Source organism: Hesperophylax consimilis, chromosome 1 (assembly GCF_061612785.1).
Source record: "Hesperophylax consimilis isolate HC1 chromosome 1, BYU_Hcon_1.0, whole genome shotgun sequence".
NCBI classification, from domain to species: Eukaryota; Metazoa; Arthropoda; class Insecta; order Trichoptera; family Limnephilidae; genus Hesperophylax; species Hesperophylax consimilis.
The window spans coordinates 17,365,075-17,388,233 of NC_142836.1; the positions used below are offsets into that span (position 1 = coordinate 17,365,075).

At 36.3% G+C, this 23,159-nt stretch overlaps 1 protein-coding gene across 2 annotated transcripts; it reads left to right on the forward strand.

The window, feature by feature from the left end:
* The first annotated feature begins 10,675 nt into the window (after positions 1-10,675).
* Positions 10,676-22,203, forward strand: LOC149426371 (chitinase-like protein EN03). Of its 2 annotated transcripts, none has more exons than XM_089650898.1 (8): positions 10,676-10,907; positions 16,646-16,896; positions 17,438-17,579; positions 18,073-18,243; positions 18,888-19,187; positions 19,365-19,490; positions 20,468-20,567; positions 21,285-22,203. In XM_089650898.1, the coding sequence occupies exons 1-8, from the start codon at positions 10,784-10,786 to the stop codon at positions 21,394-21,396; spliced, it is 1,326 nt and encodes a 441-aa protein (XP_089507024.1). In that variant the 5' UTR covers positions 10,676-10,783; the 3' UTR covers positions 21,397-22,203. The 2 variants fall into 2 exon arrangements, with proteins under 2 accessions (XP_089507024.1, XP_089507032.1); XM_089650906.1 differs by having other exon boundaries at positions 10,677-10,907; positions 17,438-17,570.
* Positions 22,204-23,159: the final 956 nt, after the last annotated feature.

The following is a 23,159-nucleotide window of genomic DNA, read 5'->3' on the forward strand; positions in this document are numbered from 1 at the left end:
GTGCGCATTATATCTCGGCTGTTTATGTATACTGGTTGGCTGTCCGATGTAGAGTTTGACAGGCAGTGGCTCATCGTGCCGCTCTGAGTATGTAAGACACTGCATCCGGGATGTCACCGGCAATGTCACTGGTTGTCACCGGCGATGTACTGGTTGTCACCGGCGGCGTCACTGGTTGCGCAGGCCTCGTGCGCGTTATACATTGGCTGAGTTTGTATACTGGCTGGCTGTTGGGCTGTCCACTGTAGAGTTTGACAGGCAGTGGCTCATCGTGTGGCTCTGAGTATGTAAGACATTGCATCCGGGATGTCACCGGCAATGTCACTGGTCGTCACCGGTGTTGTACTGGTTGTCACCGGCGACGTCACTGGTTGCGCAGGCCTCGTGCGCGTTATACATTGGCTGAGTTGGTATACTAGCTGGCTGTCCAATGTAGAGTTTGACAGGCAGTGGCAAGCCGTGTGGGCGTTGTTTGCTCACTGGAGCGGTGACTGTGTGTAATCACCGCCGCCGGGATGTCACTGGTCGCGCAGGCCTCTGCGCGTTATACATTGGCTGAGTTTGTATACTGGCTGGCTGTCCAATGTAGAGTTTGACAGGCAGTGGCAAGCCGTGTGGGCGTTGTTTGCTCACTGGAGCGGTGACTGTGTGTAATCACCGCCGCCGGGATGTCACTGGTTGCGCAGGCCTCTGCTCTATATACCTCGGTAAGTGACAGCAAGCTCAAATAAACCCGAGCCATGTGGGGCCTGGGGCCGAGGTGCTGCGACATCGGGAGCAGCGAGCACAGGAAAGCACGTGGGCCCGGGGAAGAGGCGCTGCGACAACGGAGCCTTGGTCTCCGGCAAGCCCGGTGAAGAGGCGCCGCGACGTTGGGGCGTCGGTCACCGGCAAGCTCAGAGAAGCCCGGGGGTAGAGGCGCCGCGACGTCAGGGCGTCGTTGGCCTGTCGGTGGAGCCCGAGCCAAGAGGGCTCAGGGCATGAGGGAGCCCGAGCCGAGAGGGCTCAGGGCTCGGTGGGAGGGGGGTGCCCCTGGACTGCTCTGACATCGGCTGGTGTTCCAGCGAACAGAACCGCACGCTGGCGGGAAGGCGGTCGGGAGCCGGCGTGTGTCTGCTTTCAGGGCGGGAAACCGGCATCTTAGATGACTTCCGGGTCTCTCAGCCACTGCAAGGTGATGACATCTCCACCGGGGCAGGACTGAAGGCGTGATGTGTGGTTCCGGCTCGAATGGACCACTTTGTACGGGACGTGTTCTCCTGCACAAGAAAAAACTATAAAATATAAGCACCGGCACACATTTACCTTTGTCCTGTGTAATGATTCAAATAAAGCACTTGAGGTATTTCATTTGAACCATTACAGAGTTATTTAAAATATCATAAAAATGCAGGGAATATCGACCATTGTAATATGTTTGCCTCAATGAATGCGTCTTGAGAAAGACGATATATTCGAAATTTGTAATTTGCTTTTGAAAAGAACGCTTTTATAAAAGCGGTTGGTTTTTATTGCGGGTGCAACTTCTTGTATCCCTCCAGGCTCAGTCGGTAACGGCTCTGCGGGGCGCTGGCTGGTTCAGTAGGCAATGGCAGATCCTCTCTCCGAGGCTGGCTGTTGGGAAGGCTCAGTGAAGCCCGAGGCAGAGGCGCCGCGACGTCGGGGCGTCGTTGGCTTGTCGGTGAGCAGCGAGCTCAGCAGCAGGCAGTTGCAGTAGACAGCGGAAGTGGAGCGGGGGGGGGGGAACCGGGTTGAAATCAAACACAGCGTGTTGCTCTCAGGTAGCGAAGCGGGTCAGGCAGAGCGGACAGCGGTAGATGTTGCTCGGTCCAGGGCTTATGGCGGAATGGTGAAGGGACTTTTTTTTTTTTGACTTTTTGACTTTTGATTTAATTATTTTTCAGAGTACCTAAACCTAAGTTTACTTGCTCTAGCGTAATTATAAAAGGATTATCTAATGATGCTTTACTTGATTATTAATGAATTTGGAGTATTTTACTAGAAAACTTAAAAACTATACTGCGGCTGTATGCAGGAAAATTCTGTACGATTTATTTTTAATATTAAATTCTACGTAAGATTGATTTTGGCTTTTTAAATTTATGGTGTTCATTCTCGCTGTATTTAGCGAGAGAGTTTATCGTGGGATTTGAGTGACTATCTAGGCCAGCGTAAAACCTAGTAGCCTGTGCTATAATAAAATCTTTAATCAACGGTACGTTAGAGTCATTGTGGAGAGTAGAGATTCTACTCCACTTGGGTGCATTTAAGGCGAGTCTAATGCATTTATTTTGAAAGACTTGAAGTTTATTGATATGAACGTTTGCTGCATGACCCCAGATTGGGCAAGCGTAAGAGAAACATGATCTGATTGTTGACTTGTAAAGCAATAATTTGTTGTCTGCTGATAGACGGCTATTTCTACACATCATGGGATATAGGGCTGATAGGTAACGATTTGCAGCTTTTGTTTTTTCTTCTATGTGTTTTTTCCAAGTGAGTTTATTATCTAGAGTGACACCGAGGTATTTTAATGATGATTCCCATGGTACGTTTTCCCCAAACAGTTTAATGAAACGGGGTCTTTTAGGCCGTGACTTGTGAAACACGGTCGCGACACTTTTGGTCGGATTAATTGAAATTCTCCACTTTTTACACCACTTTTCTGTTAGAGCGGCTTGTTTCTGAACGCGGCTTGTAGCAGTGGCCACGACAGTTGAGCTTGATATTATGTTGGTGTCATCAGCGAATTGAGTAATAATGATGTTATGATCTATTGGCTTTGGAATGTCGCATGAATAAATGTTATATAATGATGGCGAGAGTTGACTGCCTTGCGGGACCCCAGCTGATAGGGGGCGCGTAGTGGAGAATGTGTTATTTATTTTTACTTTGAATGAGCGATTTCTCAGGAAACTATTTATAAGTTGAATGATTCTAAGTGGGTACCCTAGTTGGTACATTTTATATATTAGGCCATTGTGCCAGACTTTGTCGAACGCTTTACTGACGTCTAGAGATAATATTACTGTTTTTTTATTAGTGTTGAAGCCCTCCGTGATGTGTTCCACGACACGGAGGAGTTGATGAGAGGTTGAATGACCTGCTCGAAAACCATGTTGAAAGTCTGGCAAGAATTTACATTTATTTGTGATTTCATTTAATCTTACAAGAATTACTTTTTCCAGGACTTTTCCCAAGCAAGGAAGGAGACTTATCGGCCTATGGTTCTCCGTTAATAATGGATCCTTGCCTGGTTTAGGAATTAAAATGACATCAGCTTCTTGGAAGTCCTTTGGAAAGCAACGTAGTCTAAGTGCTGCGTTGCAGATGGCAGTCAGGGCGCAGATGCCCTTTTTTGGTAGGTATTTAAGGATTTTGTTAGATATTCCGTCAGGACCGGCCGCTTTCTTTTTCTTTAGACCCTTGATGATTTTTATTATTTCTTCTGGAGAAGTGGCTTTAATGGGCGGGTCCTGAGGGTCGAGACTTAATATTGCTTCTACTTTAGAATCCACCTTAGCTACGAAGGCTGGGTCGTCGTGTTCCGTGTTTGGAGTGAATTGAGCTTCAAGGCTATCTGCGAAGGCTTCAGCCTTATCGGTTGCAGAAAAAACTTTACCGTTTAGGTCTTGAAGCGGAGCTATTTTAGTTACTGGACGTCTGAGGCTTTTGGAGAGTTTCCAGTAAGCGTCCCTGTCGTCTTCGAGGGAGGAAATGAATTCATTCCAACGCTCGTTACGGTGGTCGAGGAGTGCGTCGCGTACCTCTCTGGTTAATCTATTTAAGTGTTGCTTTACGATGGGGTTAAAAGAACTTTGCCACTCCTTACGCACTTGGTTTTTTTCCCTAATAAGGTCTTTGACCTCTTCGGGAATACCGTATTTCGCTGTTGAATTTCTTTTTATTATTTTCTAATGACGCTTCGTTGATGCAAGATTTTAAGGTTTTAATTAAGTTGGAGGTGGCAGTATTTAATGCTAATTCGTTAGGTATCGATGTCGGTATTGTGATTTTACTTTCTAATAAATCGCTGAGTTTTTTCCAATTAATTTTCTTTTTGATAGGCACGTGGGGGACCAAAGGATTAGAGCCTCCTGATAATGTTAGAAGAACTGGATCGTGGTCGGAGGTTAGTTCGCTAAGTACTTTTAATGAGTGCAAATGATTTGTTTCTTTTAAGATGACTATGTCAATCACGTCCGGGATTGAGTTAGCTTGATGAAGCGTTGGTATGTCCGGCGCGTCTACTACAATTGATTTAGTGCTAGCGTATTTTGCCAGCACGTTACCTTTTAGGTTTGGACGTTGACTGTGCCACGATCCATGTTTTGCGTTCATGTCCCCGGCTATAATGGTGGGGACATTTTCTTCTAATAGACTGTCCAGTTCGGACGGGATCAGTGGACGTTTTGGTGGTGAGTAAACGGAAATGAGTTTAAGTGGTCCTGAAGATGTATTTATTACTACCGAGGTGGATTCTATGTTACTGCTAGAGAATGAATGTGCTAGACGGTGGTCAATATTTTGTTTTACTAAAATGGCCGTGCCGCCGCCTCTATTGGTTAATCTGTCATCTTGGTATGTGATGTAGTTTGGTAATTGAAATTTCTTAGATGGTTTGAGCCATGTTTCATTAATGAAGAATACTTCGATGTTGTATTCTTTAAGAAATTCAATTATTTCACCTTTGTGGGTGATGACAGAGCCATTGGCGTTCCAATAGGCTGTTTGTAAATTGACTGTTTTATTTTGGTGTCTAGACATTATGATTTCTTAAAGTGGCTTGAATTTTAAACATTTCGTCAGTAGCGAGTTTAATCGTGGCTTGAAGAGCTTCTAGCTGCTCTTTGAGGGCTTTAACGTGAGCCGGGTCCATCGGGGACGAGGGTAGTTGGGACTCTTGGGTGGGGGCTGGACCCCTGTCTAGTCTGTGCTGCTGAGAGTTAGCGTGATACATATGGGCTTTGGGCTGGTTACTAGGACCCCTATTCGCTTGATGGTGCGGTCTATTATTATAAAAATGAGGCTGAGGCCAGCTACGGGGAATTGGATTTGGAGAGTTGCGTGGGAGTTGGGATGCGGGCTTGCGGGCGGTGGGGGTAGGGTTAGAGGTGGGGGGAGTTATGGAGGGGGGGGAGATTGGGACAGATGGGGTTGGAAGGGTGGGAAACTCCACTAGGGAGGCTGCGGGAGCTGTAACCTGTCTGGGAGGGTTTAGATATGAAGTTGTATTTACCGATTGTCTATTATTATCATTTTGAGATCTGTGATTATAAATTTGGTGCCGCCTATTGTTATTGTAATTTCGCGTGTAGTTGGCGTTACGGTTTCTATTATAATTTTTTTTTGACCGGTTTTTGCGGCGCCTTTATAAGATTCTATAGGACCGCGCCTCCGACCCTTGATTGTATTATGAAATCCCCGTAACGAGCTTGCTTTTTTCTTGCTATGAAGCTCGCCACGCTTGTAGGTTTAAATCTGTTTATCTCAGAAATATAGGAATATTTTATAATATTAGACCTTATCTGCTTCTGTCGCCCTGCCAAAACCACATCGTCGCAATATTGTTTATTTAGTTATAATAAGACATATTCTACAAGATAAGTGGTCAAATCTCTGTAACATTTTCAGAGTTTCGCTGATTACATAATTATCTTACGTGTAACATATTTTATTTCTATTCGAGCTTATTTAATTAACATATAAGTATCTTTGTATATAATTATTTAGTTAACATTGTTTCCTATTATTACAGGAAGGGCTTGCAAATTTGTATTTTTTTACAAATCTCTTGGATACACGTGGGTCGCTCAAGCAGGTTTTGTGCTTAGCCAATCAGCGGCTGCCTAGCCAGAGTAAGATGGTTGCTTGAGTTGAAGCGAGACAACTGCCTTTTAGGTCCGAGCGATAAAATTTACCGTTAAACGGCAGGGCAGGTTTTTAAACATGAGTTACCTATATGTAAGGCAGGTTTATCAACATTAGTTTTATGGAAAGTTTTACATAGTTTTCGACAGTGGTAAATATGATGGCATTTTGTTGTGTTTTTTTATAATTGATGTACATTTTATATTGATGATGCTGATGACGTTCGATACAATGCTTTTTTAATCTCGAAAAAAATTGCGATAGTGTAGATATTTTCGTTTTATTTTTATGTTGACGCATACATTTTCTATCGCGATTTAAAATGTGTCATTTTCGATTTTCCGCAAAAACCACTTTATTGTTTGTGATTCACGTCACGCCGGGCAACTTCGCGGCCTCGTTGCCAACTGTCTTACCAGCCAGTGACGGTAGTGACGTTGTAGCCAGTTGGAACCGTTGCGTAATGTGCGGGTGAACAAAAATATAATAACTATATTCTGCCACACTTTTTTGACGGTATTCATAGTTTATGAAAATAGCCCATTTTATATACTTACAACCTACAACATTAAAGAACATTTATTTGCAATAAATATTGGGTTCAAAAAAGTTGTTTAGGGATGTAAATATGGTAAATAAACACATTAATTAATAATTAATTAGTCACCTGAAATATCCTTACAAATTGAAAATATCTCCTGAGTAAAAATAAATGCTGTCGACGGGAATTGAACCCTCACCTTCTGATATCCGGTCAGGTGCTCTGGACCACTAAGCTACATCGGCTTATTTTCAACACGCCAAATAATTCAATATGTACTAGTACTTCAATCAACAATTACTGCTTATTATAGTTTTTTCACCTGTAAACAACGAACTTTATTTTTCTCAGATATTTTCAATTTGTATGGATATTTCAGGCGACTAATTATGGCTTATAATAATTTGTTATCCTTTGTGCTATGCATAAAAAACCTTGTCTTATAAACATTAGTTTATCATAGAAAAAAAGGAAAATATTGTAGGAAGAATTATTAAAAAAACTGTCAAAAAGTTCAGATTTCAGTGTTCTAAGTATCATGATGGGAATGACGATGCACTACATACCTACTATCCATATTTGAAAACGCCAAAAATTACCGCTTGTGCTTTTGTAACGTTGCAACGCGCAAAGATTCTGTTTTATAACTAACTAACCATCACGCAGTTTCTCCGCAGGGGTAGACAGAAAAGACTGATCGCCAAACAACTCGGTCTTGGCACACACTCCTTGCCTCATTCACATTTATACATCGTCTCATACATACTATATTATTCTGACTCGAGTCATGACCCGACTCAAGTATCTGATTCACTCGATCTTGCCATATCTCCCTCGGGCGTCTCCAACTTCAGTCAAACATACGGTTTCTCTCAAGTACAATTTATTTTATCTAATTTAACCCTCTTTAAAAATGCCCAAAATATTGTGGGTACCAACGGTGATGTACCAATTAGCCAATTATCGTTATTATTATTACCATATTTGTTTTCTATTTGAAGGTGATCTTTCACAGCAAAATCCAAATAAGGCATTCATATTATATTTCTATATTATAAGGTAATAACCACGCGTATGTCATTTCTATACATTGTTGATTGAGTCTCCACAAATTAACCTTTTCAAATGATTATTTGAAGCGATAGGACCAAAAAATAATAAGAATAGGATATCTGCAAAAGATATGCACTGGCAACCCTAACTGCGTATCAACATAATATATTATTATCTCGCTTCGGTGTTTGCGATTTTTACCATTCGTTGATGACTCAGTTGATGGTAGTATATAGTTAGTGGATATTGAGAAGAGAGGAAGTAAAAAACAAACAAAAAATTCAATGGCCTCGAAAAAATTTTGTGGATATCGCCCAACTGATGTAGTGAGTTTGCATTGGCAAGTTAGAAAAACGTTATGTTAACCATTCCAAGTTTCATAATATACCGATAGTCAGGGCCGGCCCTGAATCAAACGGTGCCTGGCGCGAGTAAAATTTACGACTAAGACTACGATTGACGACTAAGTAGGTGATCACTGTAATCAATAAAATTCGTAAGATTTATGTTTTTGTGTAGCGCCGTTTTTATGAAAAACAATTTCAAGGGGATGTGTTAGGACTTTTAGTTTTTTGAGTAATATCAGCGCCTTGGCAATTTGGCTCCCGAAGCGGACTGCTCCAATTGCGCCGGCATAGGGCCGGCCCTGCCGATAGTATTAATATTGAAGTTTATTTTATGTTTCTACTCTAGTAATCCGCAGAAAACGAGCAGGGAAGCCAATTAACAGATAACCTATTAGTTTCTCAACAATACTATAACTAAAAACAACTTACGATATGATTAAGTAAATGGAAAACTTGGTGAATCATTTTAGATAGTCAAAACTGTGCATTGTGACGAATGTAATTTCTGTTTGGAAGATTCGTCAACGATTCATTTAATATATTCCACGGATGTTTATACAATTGTTATGCCTGCTCTACACTCTCTGCCAGACTACCGAGTGATCGCCTTACCGTTTTTCGCGTCGCCTTGTCGGCGTTCTATCCCGTGTCGGTTTCTTGCAGCCACCAGTCGAATTACGAAAGAGGTTTATGGGCAAATGCAGCCAGTTTGTTTACATTAACCCCACAGAGAAGTCCATGAGTAAATAATTTCCTTCAGGGCCCATGTCATATTTATGGATGCTGTGTGGAGGGTCTTTTTAAAGGAAAGGAAGGAGAGGAAGTTCTGGGAAGGTAAAAGGTATTAGGGTTGGGTAGGAATCTAGGGATTAGTGTGTCCAGGAGTGACGGACATTTGAATATATCCCTCCCACTGCGGCACAAGTCGATGGGTCAGGAGAGACCAGTTGGAGAGGTCAGAGGGTCTCCCCAAACCAGCCTCCCCCGATCCGGCCCGCCATGCTAGTGGGCAGGCGCATCCTGAGCCCACTCATCCGATGATTCTTGGCACCCCTGTTAAATTACCAAACGCAGTGAACCACTTGGGGTGACCAGCGACAGAGCTATTAGTTATTGAACCATTAGTTATCTAACAAATGTTTCCCGGGGCGTCGGTACCCAAACCCGCTTCCCAAATTGAGAATTACTGTACACAATTATTACTTATGCAATGCACAAAACAAGAGTCGGAGTGGGAGTCTTCACTTCACAGTGTGACAATCGGTTTCCTTTGCTTCGAAGTAATCTCTTAGAATGTATCGGGTAAACGCCTCTCCAGAAGTATCAATCAGGTATTATTTTTGATGAAATAATGATTATGCTCCATAAGAAAATCAGGTTTATTAAAAATAAATATATCTTTACAATTTAATTACGTGGCATATTTTAATAATATGTGTAAAATATTTCAATAATAATACTTCTTCTAATTAAGGTAAGGTACTACGTGATTATCGTGGGGCTCGCTATTAATATGAACAATAATTGAATATGTTTTTTTTTTTAAATACATTAAATCATGTAGATTGGATTCGGAATAGAGATATAGTCTGTACGTAAATGGATGTCACGGTGATCAGCCAATCAGCATCCGCTAGCTAGCTTTAACTTATAATATATAATATATACTTATAATGTATAATCATTCTAATTGGAACTGATTTTTAATTTATAATTAAATGTTTTGAAACATAACAAAATATTATAAAATTAAATCTATTTGCACGAGTCAATCAACTGAAATCAACATCGTAAAAGTATGTTATTATAATATATTTTCAAATAGGTATTTACAATTTATTTCGTCGTAAGTTGTATTAAAAAAATGTACTTAAGTAAAACAATTCTTTCAAAAAAAGTTTCTTACAGATTTGATGTATTAATTAACAAATGAATGTATGTGACCCAACACAAATATAACCGCAAGCAGTACTACCTATTCGTACAAGTAATTCCCCAGCTTTGAAATGTTTCTCAGAAACAACAAACAAATCATTTGTGTGACAATTCAGACCTTGTGGGCTGGTACGAATGATAAGCAGGGCCGAATTAATCTTGTAGTAAAAAAATTCAAGCATAATTTGCCTTCCTTAGAAAAAAACGATAAAAAAATAATATTAAACACATTTAAATACATTATGTTTCTCAATCATGTAAAAAGTAATCACAACATGTATAAATATTATATGTTTATTTATAGAAGATATGCATGACAAGCAACATATAAAAGTTTAATAGATAATAACATTATAAAATTCTCGTCTTCTTCAAACAATTTCAAATGTAAATGTCTCAAATTATTTTATCATTTTAACAATGAAAAGTATAAGAATCAGGAATGAAAAACTCATTCGAATACACAATCGTACCGTTTACCCTTTGAACAAAAAAACACTAAAATTGAACATCACTTTTCTTTTTGTTAATTTATTTACAACCATAAATGGTTGTTACACGTACATTTACATAACTTATATCGTATACTCATAATCAGCTCAATAAGTAAGTGTGACTGACATAAACATTATTTAACATTATTTTACAAACAATAAAATTAAACGGGTGCATAAAATGAGTTTAAAGTAGCAATATACTAATTATTGTATTTATAAATTAAAATCAGCTGAAATTCCTAGAAAATGCGAAAAATTATAGGCCTTGATCTATCGTTTATCTCATCTCTTCGCAGAATGCTCAGCGTTTTTCAGAAGCTGTACCGACCAAAAAAACTGGTTTATCGACTATTATTGTTATAAATAATTCGGTAGCGTCAGGCAAAACAAATTTTGCAACCCGACCTGAATGTTATAAGAGTGTGAATTGAGCCTTGATAGTGGCCGAGTGTTTATCAGAAGTGTTTCAGTCGTTGCTCAGTCAGTGTTTCGCTAGCTCTCGTCTGCAGCGGGCGGTAAAATATCCCTACCTCGTCACCATGGCGAACTTCTTCGTGTTCTTGGCGGCAGTCGTGGCTGCCGTCCTGGTATCGTCCTCATTGGCCGACCCCACCGCGCCTAAGGTCGTCTGCTATTACGATAGCAGGAGCTATGTCAGAGAAAGTGAGTTATTATTATGTTCTTTATTCATTCTCACTCCTCCAACCATCTTCTGATACCCTGTTACCTATTTTATTCAGCCGTAGTACACCATTTTGATGAATTGATGAAGCTGCGTCCTTCTCGAATGAAAAAAAACAAAGATCGCGGACACGTCTTCACTAAATTATTAATTTATATTAATTTTTTGCTACACTTTCTTTAAAATACAATTATGGTTAACACCTTCTATATTAAGGACGGGTTGTTTCGGAGAATTTGAACAATTCATCAAATTTCAACGTTCACTTTTAAGTTCTGTGAGAGATTTTTTCAAGTTCTGTTTTTATTTCAGTTTTGTCAAGCAACTAGCCTACAATGATATAATAACAGAACTTGAATAAGACTTTCACAGAACACGAAAATGAACGTTGAAATTTGATGAATTGTTCAAATTCTCCGAAACAACCCGTCCTAAATGTCTGAATGTAGATAAATATTTTTACGGAATAAGATAATGCTGGTAAAACTATGGATTGGTTTTTCACCGGAACGATTATAAAGAAAAAATAAATTTCAGTTTTTGTTATTCGTTTAGTGATTTTTCTACGCTTACGTAAAGTTGACTCACAAAATTCGTCATTAACCATACGTTGTATTATATATATCAAGGCTGTTTTTGTACCAAAGTCATTAAATCACATGTGTGCTATTCAATGAACATAAACTAACTAGTTATTGGATTACATTACAAAATCTATTTGGAGGTTCTGAAACTTGTCTTAGTTGGTACCTACGCGGTAAAGTATTATTGTGATATTTAATATCACAGTTGCGAAATACATTTAACGTACTATTATAATATATTTTTATTTAACTCATGCGTATCCAATAGACGTAAAAAGTTTTTTCAAACGATAATTAATATACTGAAAAATTGTTGCGCAAAATCAAACATAAATTAACCGAATATTTTTTGTTATTTACGTATATACAAACCCGATTTATAATGAGAACGCGAATTATCTTTCAAAATGTATAGAGCAAAAACCAATTGCAAAACTTGATACGAGTAGGCACAGTATTATTAAATATCTTTTACACATTTTTTGAAACGTTTATTTGCTTTGAATACACAATCGAATATTGAAAAAATACAGCATTAAAGTTCGGTATAAGACCTACCTAATCGTACGATTGCTATAAAAACTGCAAATGTTGACTCCGATGACACCGACTTAACAAAGGATATACGATTGAGATAATAGGAACAATGAAAATTTGCATTCGCAATACGCTACATCTTTACTATGCGTCATCATAATTTAACATCTCAAATAGGAACTCGACACGAATCAAACGAAACAAATCCATTTTATTTCAGGCCACAGTATTATAATAATTTACTGTTATCATTCAAAAAACAATCACACAATATGATAATAGCTTTTTAAATTAAATTTTATGTCAGTTCTCCATAGGTAAATGGGATAGAAGACCAAACACCTTGTCCTCGTTCACACTTCTTACTTCTCCCAAACAATACACACTTTTGTCTTTGTATATTTTCATGTTTACTCATCTGTTTTTTTTTATATAAAATCTATACCGCAACGAATATTAAATCATCAAGAGTTCCCCTTAGGATCTAAGCGTCTCTTTCTCAATCTTATTTACTATTTTTTTATAAAATATTCCCGGGTTACGAATAATATGACAATATTTGAAAATCTCCTACTACCACCACAGTAAGCGTAAAATATTGCTCGTGTTGTGATGGAGGACTTAGCCAGCCGAGGAGTTGTACCCACTACGCCTGGGTGAGACCCAAACGCGATTTCAACTCAGCCACCGACCGGTCTCTCTTATCACCGACTATATATACATCCAAAGACTTTGGTTTCCTTTCGGATCTAATTAATTTAGTTTACAATTCTTTTCCGAATTTAAAAACTAGGACTGTTCTTTCTTTGAGGCAGATACTTCAAAGCTAACTGAGCTACGGCGTTTTACAAAATTGTGCTGCTATAATTCCTTTCTTTCTTTCGATCGATGCATTCGTCCAAAGCTATGCCAAATCGAATCAATAATTTTTTTAATATCTTGAAATACATCATTTTGGACTTTATTTTTCTAAATATTTTCAACAAATCTCCCATTTCATAACACCGAGTGATAAGAGATCAGGGGAATATTTATTTCCAAACCATGTTTGATTCTTGAATAAATGTAAATTCATTATTACCTCACTGAGGTCAGACTGATTTAAATGGGTCACAAAGTTATCTCGTGGCTTGAAACGTACTCTCAATATTGTTGTATTTTATTTACTTCAACCTCTAAGATAACGCTTGACCCAATACGATTTCAAGAATCGATTGAATTACGAGAATTAACATTTGATATATTTCCTTTAACTAGAATGACGTTTTACTAAATATTTTGTCTTAATAACTACGTCGTGATAATTTAGTCGCATTCAAATAACCAAATCAATGCAAAATAACGAACGTGTTTTGAGTTATTTTAGAATCAGATTTATTTCCATGTAAGGTTAATTACTTGGTATTTTAAATGTTATCATTTAAGGTAAATGAAAAAATTTAAAATACATAAAAAAGATAACTGCGTTTGACTTAAAATTATTGAATTATGAGTTACTTTCATTTATACTATCAAATGTATCTATCAATTAAAATAATTTTAATAAAATAAAATACTTTTTTGTTTTAAAACCACGATATTTATTAATTTAAGAACCGACCGGTTTCGCTTTACTTAAGCATCATCATTATTAATTTGTACAGTATTAATTTGTACCCTGATGATGCTTAAGTTAAGCGAAACCGGTCGGTTCTTAAATTAATAAATATCGTGGTTTTAAAACAAAAAAGTATTTTATTTTATTAAATATGTCAAACCACAAAGTGATTGCTTTCTACAATAATATAAAATAATTTTGTAATGTTATTCACATGATAATTTAGTATATATATATTTTGCCCCGAGGAAGGGATGGTTGTTCCAAACGGTCGGTCAAAATAAAGTTATATTGTTTTATTCACATATATTAAAATTGTTTTAAAAAAAAAACCTAAAAAAATATTTCAACAAAACACACGGTTTATTTTAAAGTTGTAACAAATTATATTGACCTTCGGTTGAAATTTAATTCATTGAAGGTTAAGGTAGTACCTTGTTAGTGTCCCTAGCCTTGTTGCTGCTCAATGTTTAGGTCGTAATGCTCAAGTCATTTGTATACATTATGTATTCAGGTATTGTGATATTATATAAATATCTACTTTCGTACCGTGTTAATGACAGTATTCAAATCTTGATACCTACTGAAAAATAAAGTTATTAAATGTTGTCACCATGTTAGGCAGGCAGGTACTGATAATAATAATGAACCCGATAATTCATTGGAGAAGTTAAGGATGTCAATTATTTAGATTTAAGAAAATATGAACTAACACTTACGTTTCAGCTTACGTCATTTCTATGTTAAAGATATGAAGCTTGGAAATATGCCCTTCAAATCATTGTTATTTACATTATTTTTGACAATTCACGGATATAAGTGAAATTGAAAATATATATAAAAGCACAATATTATGCATAATAATTCCTTATCGCCTATTATGTTATTTATTTGTATAATATATTCCCTCGGAGACATTCAATATCATCATAATTCAGGTTTAGCAAAAATAATGAAATGTTCGTTTTTTAAATTCTCAGCTGAATTATTTGACGCTAGGTACCTACGCAATTTCTTTGTGGCATGTTTTTTTAGCACTCTTGAGTTCTCTCTTCTCTCTTGGTATAGTGTAATATTTGCCGTTCTCAGTATTTCTGGGAAACAATAATAGATGTTTGCCACTTAGCACATACATAATAACATAATGAGCGATTCAGACGAGTGTGTACTTTGGAAACAAAATCTTTTCACGCACTCGTGAAGAAAATTATAATTTACAATCCTCTGTTTTTAAAATAATAGAGATGCCATCATCGCCCGAGCGTTAAGGTCACTAGCCTAATTTGTTTGCCGATTCTAATATACGAATCTCTTCAATCAGCTTAAATGATTATTTGGTAGACAAACATCAATAAGACCATTGGGTTGACCGCATGAAATCACCTTTTAATGTGAAATCAGATGGTCATGTGATCTAGCTAGGTAAATATTTCAGAAAGTGGTACCAACTCAACAATTTTACTGGATTACAAGTAAATATTGTAAAAATCCACAATTTTTTTAAAGCTCCATCAATTTTATTACAACGTATAATATTACACTCTCTTGATAGATTTGATGTTTGTGTCCAGGAGAGGATAATACTAATAATAATAGGATAGAGGAAATACAATACTTCGTTTTAGTATAATATATTTATTCGTGTTTTATTTATTTCAAGATGTGGCTTTCATTCCACACGAGATGTTTATTTTATTGGTTACTGCTTGTGACTATTAACTTTAGTCAAGGATTATAATTGCGTGACCGGAACTGCAATACTTACCAGTGTACCATTGCGGGATGTTTGTTGGAATGTTGAAAATGCATGGTAACTACCTTTGTACAAAAACATACTACGTAATGCGCAATCGTCTCGTTTAAGTTATGACCAACAACACGTACCACTTCATGGACTGGGACAAGGAAATTATCCTTATTGAATGACTTCGTGCGACAAAAGTACTTGCTTTGAATACTAAATAAACGTTTTATATGTCAGCATTACAATTACCATTCATATCTTCAATTTGAAAAATCATTTATTATAGTAATGTTAACGTCTGTTAAGCTTATTTTGAGAAATCAGCATTCTGTGTAATGGAAGAGTGTGACTAGGTAATGATTTCTTCTCAAATTGGTAGTTAACAGTATGGCGAATTGCCCATTAATTCAAAGCATTCGATAGTAATTCTTAGAAAAACAGAATCATTACGATAAACAACAATATTTTTGTTTTATAATGTTATATCTCCGTTCTTATGAAACCATGGCCATAAATTTCCAGTATATGCGCCTCATAAAATTACAGCACCTAATCTTACATCTGTTACACACTTGTTTGTGAATATAACGACTATTATTCTTAGATTATTCAATTGTTTAAAAACACTGGGGAAAACCTGCTTAGGGCAAAATGATTGATGCAGTCCTAATGAATGTATAGATTTGTATGTAGTGACCATGTGGAATTTCGGAAATTATATTATATTGATTTTTTTAAAAGATTAAATTTTTTAATAAATACTCCCAATTCAAAAAAATGTAAAATAACAATTTAGTAATTCAACTATAAATATTTTGGAGTAATTTTTAAAAATTTACTATCAGAAATATAAATAACAAAAATGGTTTTAACATTCACGTTAAAAAACACACAGAAAATATAAACTGAATACTTTGGCATATTACTTAAAAATTAAACACCCCTCATACACACAAGGCTAGTTTTATTATGATGGTACACCTTATAATAAAATAATTATACACCTTTTGTTTTAAAATTAAATGAAATAATTACTTTATTTGTTGTAAATTATGTAAAATTATTTTGGGTGAATAATTATTTGAGTTCATGCGATCAATTAAATCTTTAGTGTACTGTCCTACACTTCTTCTTCTTTATTAACCTTCTACCTTCTAGTTTTGGACATAGGCCTGTCTCAATTTTTTCTAGTTTTGTTTTTTTTTTAAAGTTTTCAGCCCATTTAATATGTCATCATTTAATCAAACTATTGTTTAGCCCAAGCCAAGATGCTGCCATCCGATCTGGACCCCGCCCTGTCTTTCTGCTCTCACTTGGTGTACGGCTACGCCGGTATCGCAGCTGACAGCCACAAGCTGGTTTCGCTTAACGAGAACCTGGATCTGGACAAGGGTCACGCCAACTACAGAATCATCACCCAGCTGAAGAGAAAGTTCCCAGCCCTGAAGGTTCTGTTGTCCGTGGGCGGAGATGCCGATTCAGCTGATAAGGAGAAGTATATGACCTTGGTAAGATGTTACTTTGAAACATTTATAAACAATTAGTTCAAGTTAAGTTAGGTTTCGTGCGCGATCTAGAAAATGTATTCAACTAGATTTCCAGACACTTGTGGTTTTTTAAGTTTTCGTACTATTTATTTTTGTAAGTTTTCTTCACTTATTTTGATTTTAGGTCATAAAACACTATGAAAGAACTCAGATATTGAAGATAAACGGTGCTTGCATTACATATGTTTAGTATATTCACGACGCAATTGAAAATATATGACCCTGCGTTTTAAACCTTGGAACTTACAAAATGGTACACACAACTCCAAGATCTATAGGAACACTGTTTGGTTTTCTAAGTAAAAAGAGCGTTAATAAAATGCTAACGGTTTTTAGTAACGTCATTGAATTTCCACGACCTAGTTTCGTAGTCAATAAACCTTCATTGTACCGTCTCTCAATTCGTTTTGTGTATATTTTTCTTATTATCTATTCATTAACTATTTTTATTGCGAAATATTTTTAGTAAAATTCTCTTATTTACACAAATCTATTATTTTAGGTCGAGACTCCTGAAGCCAGGACCTCCTTTATCAACTCTGCAGTGGTTATCCTGAAGAACTACGGTTTTGATGGTCTCGACCTGGCCTGGGAATGGCCCAAGAACAAGCCAAAGAAGATCCGCGGAGCTCTAGGTAAGATAGGTAACATTGTCGATCGAATTTTTATCTAAAATGGTGATGGGTATTTAAAAAAATTACAATAATACAATTCATCATCAATTTTAGACTGAAAAAGCGATTGACGCTGGTCTATATACTGCTAATTTTAACATTACACAAACTCAAGGACTTCTCGAATGATAAAATTACATCTTTGTGGCTGATGACTCATTTACCTCACCGCAGACGTGCAGTTTTAATTAGCATTGTTTCTCTTTCGTCTTTAGTATTGTTTGTAATGGACAACGTACTCGGCTAAATGCATGTATAGGTAAGTATCACAGTATTTTACAATCCATTTTCTCGCAAAATAATGTGAAATGAATCAGTTATTATTTATGTTATATCTGAATAATCTTTTTCTTCTTGGTATGGTACTTATGGTAATTTGCTTAGTAGTTTTTCAACCTCCTTTAATTTAGTAATATTTCAGACGATAAATCATGAAAATTATAGATAAATATTTTTCTTGTAGGTTCATTCTGGCATGGATTCAAAAAAGTGTTCTCTGGAGATAGCGTTGTGGATGAGAAAGCCGAGGAACATAAGGCCGGATTTTCCAAGCTCGTCCAAGAGACAAAGAATGCCCTTCGCCCCGACAACTTCCTGCTCACTGCTTCAGTCCTTCCCAATGTTAACAGCTCGCGTAAGTTAAACTTTTGACCCTTATTCAAATTATTTTTATTGAAGAAGAAGACAATACTAATAAATTTAAATGAAACACGAAACAGAAGAAAACACAGAAAAATAAAAAGACAACGGCCACAACTAGGAATTAAACTCAGAATCTCTTCTCATACTGGGACAGGTGTCTTAAACCTTTTGATCATTGGGACCTATTTATTAAGCGTCATATTTACCGATATCATATTTCAAATTCAGAATTAACAATACAATCTTGCAAATATTTTTTTCCAATATTTTGTATTTGCTTTTTTATAATTTAAACTTACGATTACTTTTTCAAAGAAAAAAATGAATGAAACTGAGATGATTAGAGCGATAATTTCAGCATTTCCTGTCTTTATATTCCTTTAAAAACATAACGTGTAGTATAATTGATATCGTCATGCGAATTTAAAGCATCATAAATAATATCTCCAATGTAAATCTTCATGCTCCGCGTTCTGTGTTTCGCTACTTATGATTGTATGAAGTTAATGCAAGTAACCAATTGTTTCAGACTTTTATGTTTAATTTGAATAGTTTTCTTCTTCCAGGCTTCATTGTAGGATAATTTCCAAAACTCATTCAATTACCTAAAAATAATTCGTCTATCTTCTTCCCTAGTGTTCTTCGATACCCACGCCATCATGAACTCTTTGGACTTCGTGGTCTTGGATGGGTTCGACTACCAGACCCCAGAGCGTAATCCCAAAGAAGCTGATTACACAGCTCCGCTGTATGACCTTCTCGAAAGGAACTCTCAGCACAACGTCAATTCCTTGGTTCAGTGGTGGTTGAAGAATGGACTGCCCGGAAACAAGATTGTCTTGGGAATGTCCACGTACGCTAGGACGTGGAAGATGACCTCTGACAGCGCCATTTCCGGTGTTCCTCCGCTAACCGTTGATGGACCAGCACCTGAAGGTAATACACCCACAATATTATATGAATTTATTCAAATCGTTCATTCTGATCATTAAGCCCTATCATTTGTGAGAGTGTTTTGCAGTTCCAGATTTTCAATGCGGAACACTCAATGACTCAATGCGAAACATCACACCGGACTTTTTTGGAAATTAACAAATATTGTTCTTTCCTTAGGTCCATACACCAAGGAAGCTGGCATATTGAGCTACGCCGAAGTCTGCACTAAGCTGAGCAACCCCAACAACCAGAAGGGAATCCACACCCATCTGAGGAAGGTTACTGACCCCAGCAAGAGATACGGTATTTTAATTTTCTATCAAATTTGTATTTTTAATTTCTCACCCTCAGTTTATAAATTTAACCTAATAATATATCAATAATGCACAAGTTATCCAGTAAATACGTTGTAATGAAATATTGGTTTTGGGTTTAGTTCATAGTATTAGGCATTTATTTTTTAAAGTGGCTTGAGTTTCAAACGATTCGTGTGTATGCTTATTTCAGAAGATACTTCTTTACAACACGACGACGAATTAAGCAAAAAATTCGGTACGCATATCATCTGCTTGCTTTGCACTTCAGCACTGAAATATTTAAAAAAAATTAAGCTTTGCTGTGTTTTCTGTTGATATTAAATGCTTATAATAACTTTTACGTGTGCAGAATTTGTAATGTTTACTAAAACAGTAGGTATGCTTCTGTAAAACTGTCATGTCTGAGAAAATTATATTATAAATATTTTTTAAATTACTAACGAATGCAGTGATTTTTGTTTAAATTTTGTATTTTGTTGCATTGGAATGGATACGTTGTCATTATTGTCTGATACGCTGAAATTGAAAGAATTGAAATTGAAACTGAATTTAATTCACAGAAAGGTTTACCTGCAACCTGCAAGTATATTGTGAACTTGCTTTGAAAACTCTTATCTCTATTATTTGATTTAATTCTTTTCGACCTACTTTAAGCTGGTTTTTAATTAGATTCTACTGACACATTAAGATGTCACCAACAATTATTTGTAACTTTTTAAATAAGTTAATTTATACTACAGAAATTCTGTTTTATTAATCCCACAGCAGCATCAAATACATGTCGCAGTAAAAAATAACTTCTGGAAGAAAATAAAATAAATATGTACAACACGAAAATGAAGCACTCAGCAATTCATTCGTATTTGCTAATACGCAAAAGAACCGAATTGCCATTTTGTCTTCTGTTTTTTGTATAAACTGATAAATATATAGGTTAATCATGAATGTATGTTTGGCTTGCAGGAACTTACGCCTTCCGCGTGCCCGATGATAATGAGGAGGGAGGCATTTGGGTTTCGTACGAAGACCCCGATACCGCAGGAAACAAGGCCGGATATATAAGGTATTTTATGCCCCTAAATTTTAACTTTTACGGATTAAAGTTTTGGATCCTTTAGGGTTGGCGAGCGATCTGGAATATGTTGCCCGCAGTCCTTATTGAAATCGATAAATTACAAACTAATTATTTAGTGTCATAAGTTGAATAGAAGTTTTATCCTGTTTTAATGGTATGGATTAAGTCTGGGCTGATCAAACTTTCCTAATATTACACTTTGATTCTACCTCATCTTATCTTCGTTCCTACCCTTTTTCTTTCCCAACCATTTTCGCTTGAAAACAACGCAATTTTTTTGAAACAACTGTTTAATCGGACTATTTTCTTAAATATTTTTTTTTTTGAATACGCGTGAAAAAATAGCGGAAAAATATCTTGGTTTATCAAGTCAAAATTGGTTCAATAATACTCTATACTAAGCTTACTTTAGCTATTCTACATATAAAAAATTGAGATAGTTAAAACATGATTTTTTAACGGCCAAATACGTTTTGTTTAAAACGATAAAATTGTTAAATATAAAGTGTAATTTAAAAAAAAATAGTTATATTTTTGACGGCACCTGTCTCGGGGAAACTACACGATGGGGACTCGAGCGCACATGAAACAGACGCACTTAATTCGCCTTGCCTGTCTCACCGAGAGTGTGGAGTATACCTTAAGATTACAAAAGTAGCTGAATTATATATTTAATTTAATCAATTGACTTATTTTTGTTTTCAGGGCCAAGGCTCTCGGCGGTATCGCCATCCACGATCTGTCCCTCGATGACTTCCGCGGCCTCTGCTCTGGGGACAAGTACCCTCTGCTGCGTGCCGCCAAGTACAGATTGTAAAAAATAAATACCCTAAATAGGTACTTTATATGCCTTCGTTCAATCAGGCGAATATAATATAAAAAAGCCAAATATTGCTTGTGTTTTCCTAACATGCTTTGTATTTATAAGATGCACATTCCACATTTCATTATGTACTTTTCTAGAAAACTGAAAATAAAGAGTTTTTAACAAAAAACATTTTTTTTGTAAGATTAACAAAGGTATTAAATATTATATATATTATCTTAAGTTCTATCTAAAACAATATTTTGGGCATTGGATCTATTTTGGGTAGGTGCCTATCTAATAAATAATTATTGTTTTGTTTTTTTTTTTGAAGAACCCACTTTTTGTTGTTGTTGTTGAAATCAACATTAAAGCCCTTTGAAAAAGATGTAGCTGGCATGCGTGTAATAAAAATACTATAAAATTTAAACTTTTCCATTAGTTTTTGATTTTATTTAACTTACAAAATTGTATCAGTAAAATACGCATTTTCAACAATATTCTAATAATTAAACGTCTGAAATCAGTACAGGCATTCTAAATTACACATCTTATAAACGTAAGATTTTTTAAGAATCTTTATATTATCAGGCAAATCGCCTTGATAAAATATCATTACGGTAAAAGGAATTTTCGTTGTAATGCAAAAATATTCGGATGTTCACAAACACGTTCTCCGACATCATGAGAATGTATTCTAAATATACTAAAAGTTTATCAAGAAACCTGTTAATTCATTCTGAAAACTTTCAATCCGTTTTAAACTGGAATTACCAATAATTTGAAGAGATTCTTAATAAATTAGAAATGTTTATTTTTCTCCGTGCAGATTCTTATTACTTAGGACGGGTTGTTTCGGAGAATTTGAACAATTCATCAAATTTCAACGTTCATTTTCGGGTTCTGTGAAAGACTTATTCAAGTTCTGTTTTTATATCATTGTAGGCTAGTTGCTCGACAAAACTGAAATAAAAACAGAACTTGAAAAAATCTTTCACAGAACTTGAAAATGAACGTTGAAATTTGATGAATTGTTCAGATTCTCCGAAACAACCCGTCCTTAGCCACGTACCTGTGACATAACATTAATATGTAAATCAAAAAGTGTACCTACCAGCAGTATTATTTTCTGAAACTGTAAATTTTTCCGGTAATTTGACATACCCATATCTACCTACATATAAATTTATGTTTTCTGTGACAAGAATACATCAAATACAATTTTCTGGAAAAATTTTTAGAATTTCACTGCACATGCACGCCACTGGAATTAATACGTACCTACCCACATATTTCGCAATATAAATACCATTTAACAATTATTTATGATCAAAGGATGCAATTTTGTTCCTTTTTTAAATGTGAAATGGTGAAAAAGTCACGGGGGTAATCCTCTGCCATGGAGGTCTTCAAAACTTACTCACATTAATTATATTATTCATTTTATAAGCTGCCCTCCCATGTAGACTGTAGACCTCCAAATGAAGTCATGGGTCAGCCTCGTTGAAGGAAACCTGTGATATCAATATTCTAAATTAAACAAGGAGCGCTTGTCCTCAAATAACAGCCTCAATAAAGGATACTCTCTTTCGTATCGGATTTCCAGGCTTCACGTATAATACGTGTAGGGTCCTGCCGCCTAAAGCTCCGCAACAACCTCTCCATCTGTTATATACGTCGTTATCGAGATAGAGGGAGAGGTCGCAACCGAACAATCAGTGGCAAGGCGAGCTTGCTGCCGCCTGCTGCCCTGGTGGGCGTCCTGATGTGGAGCG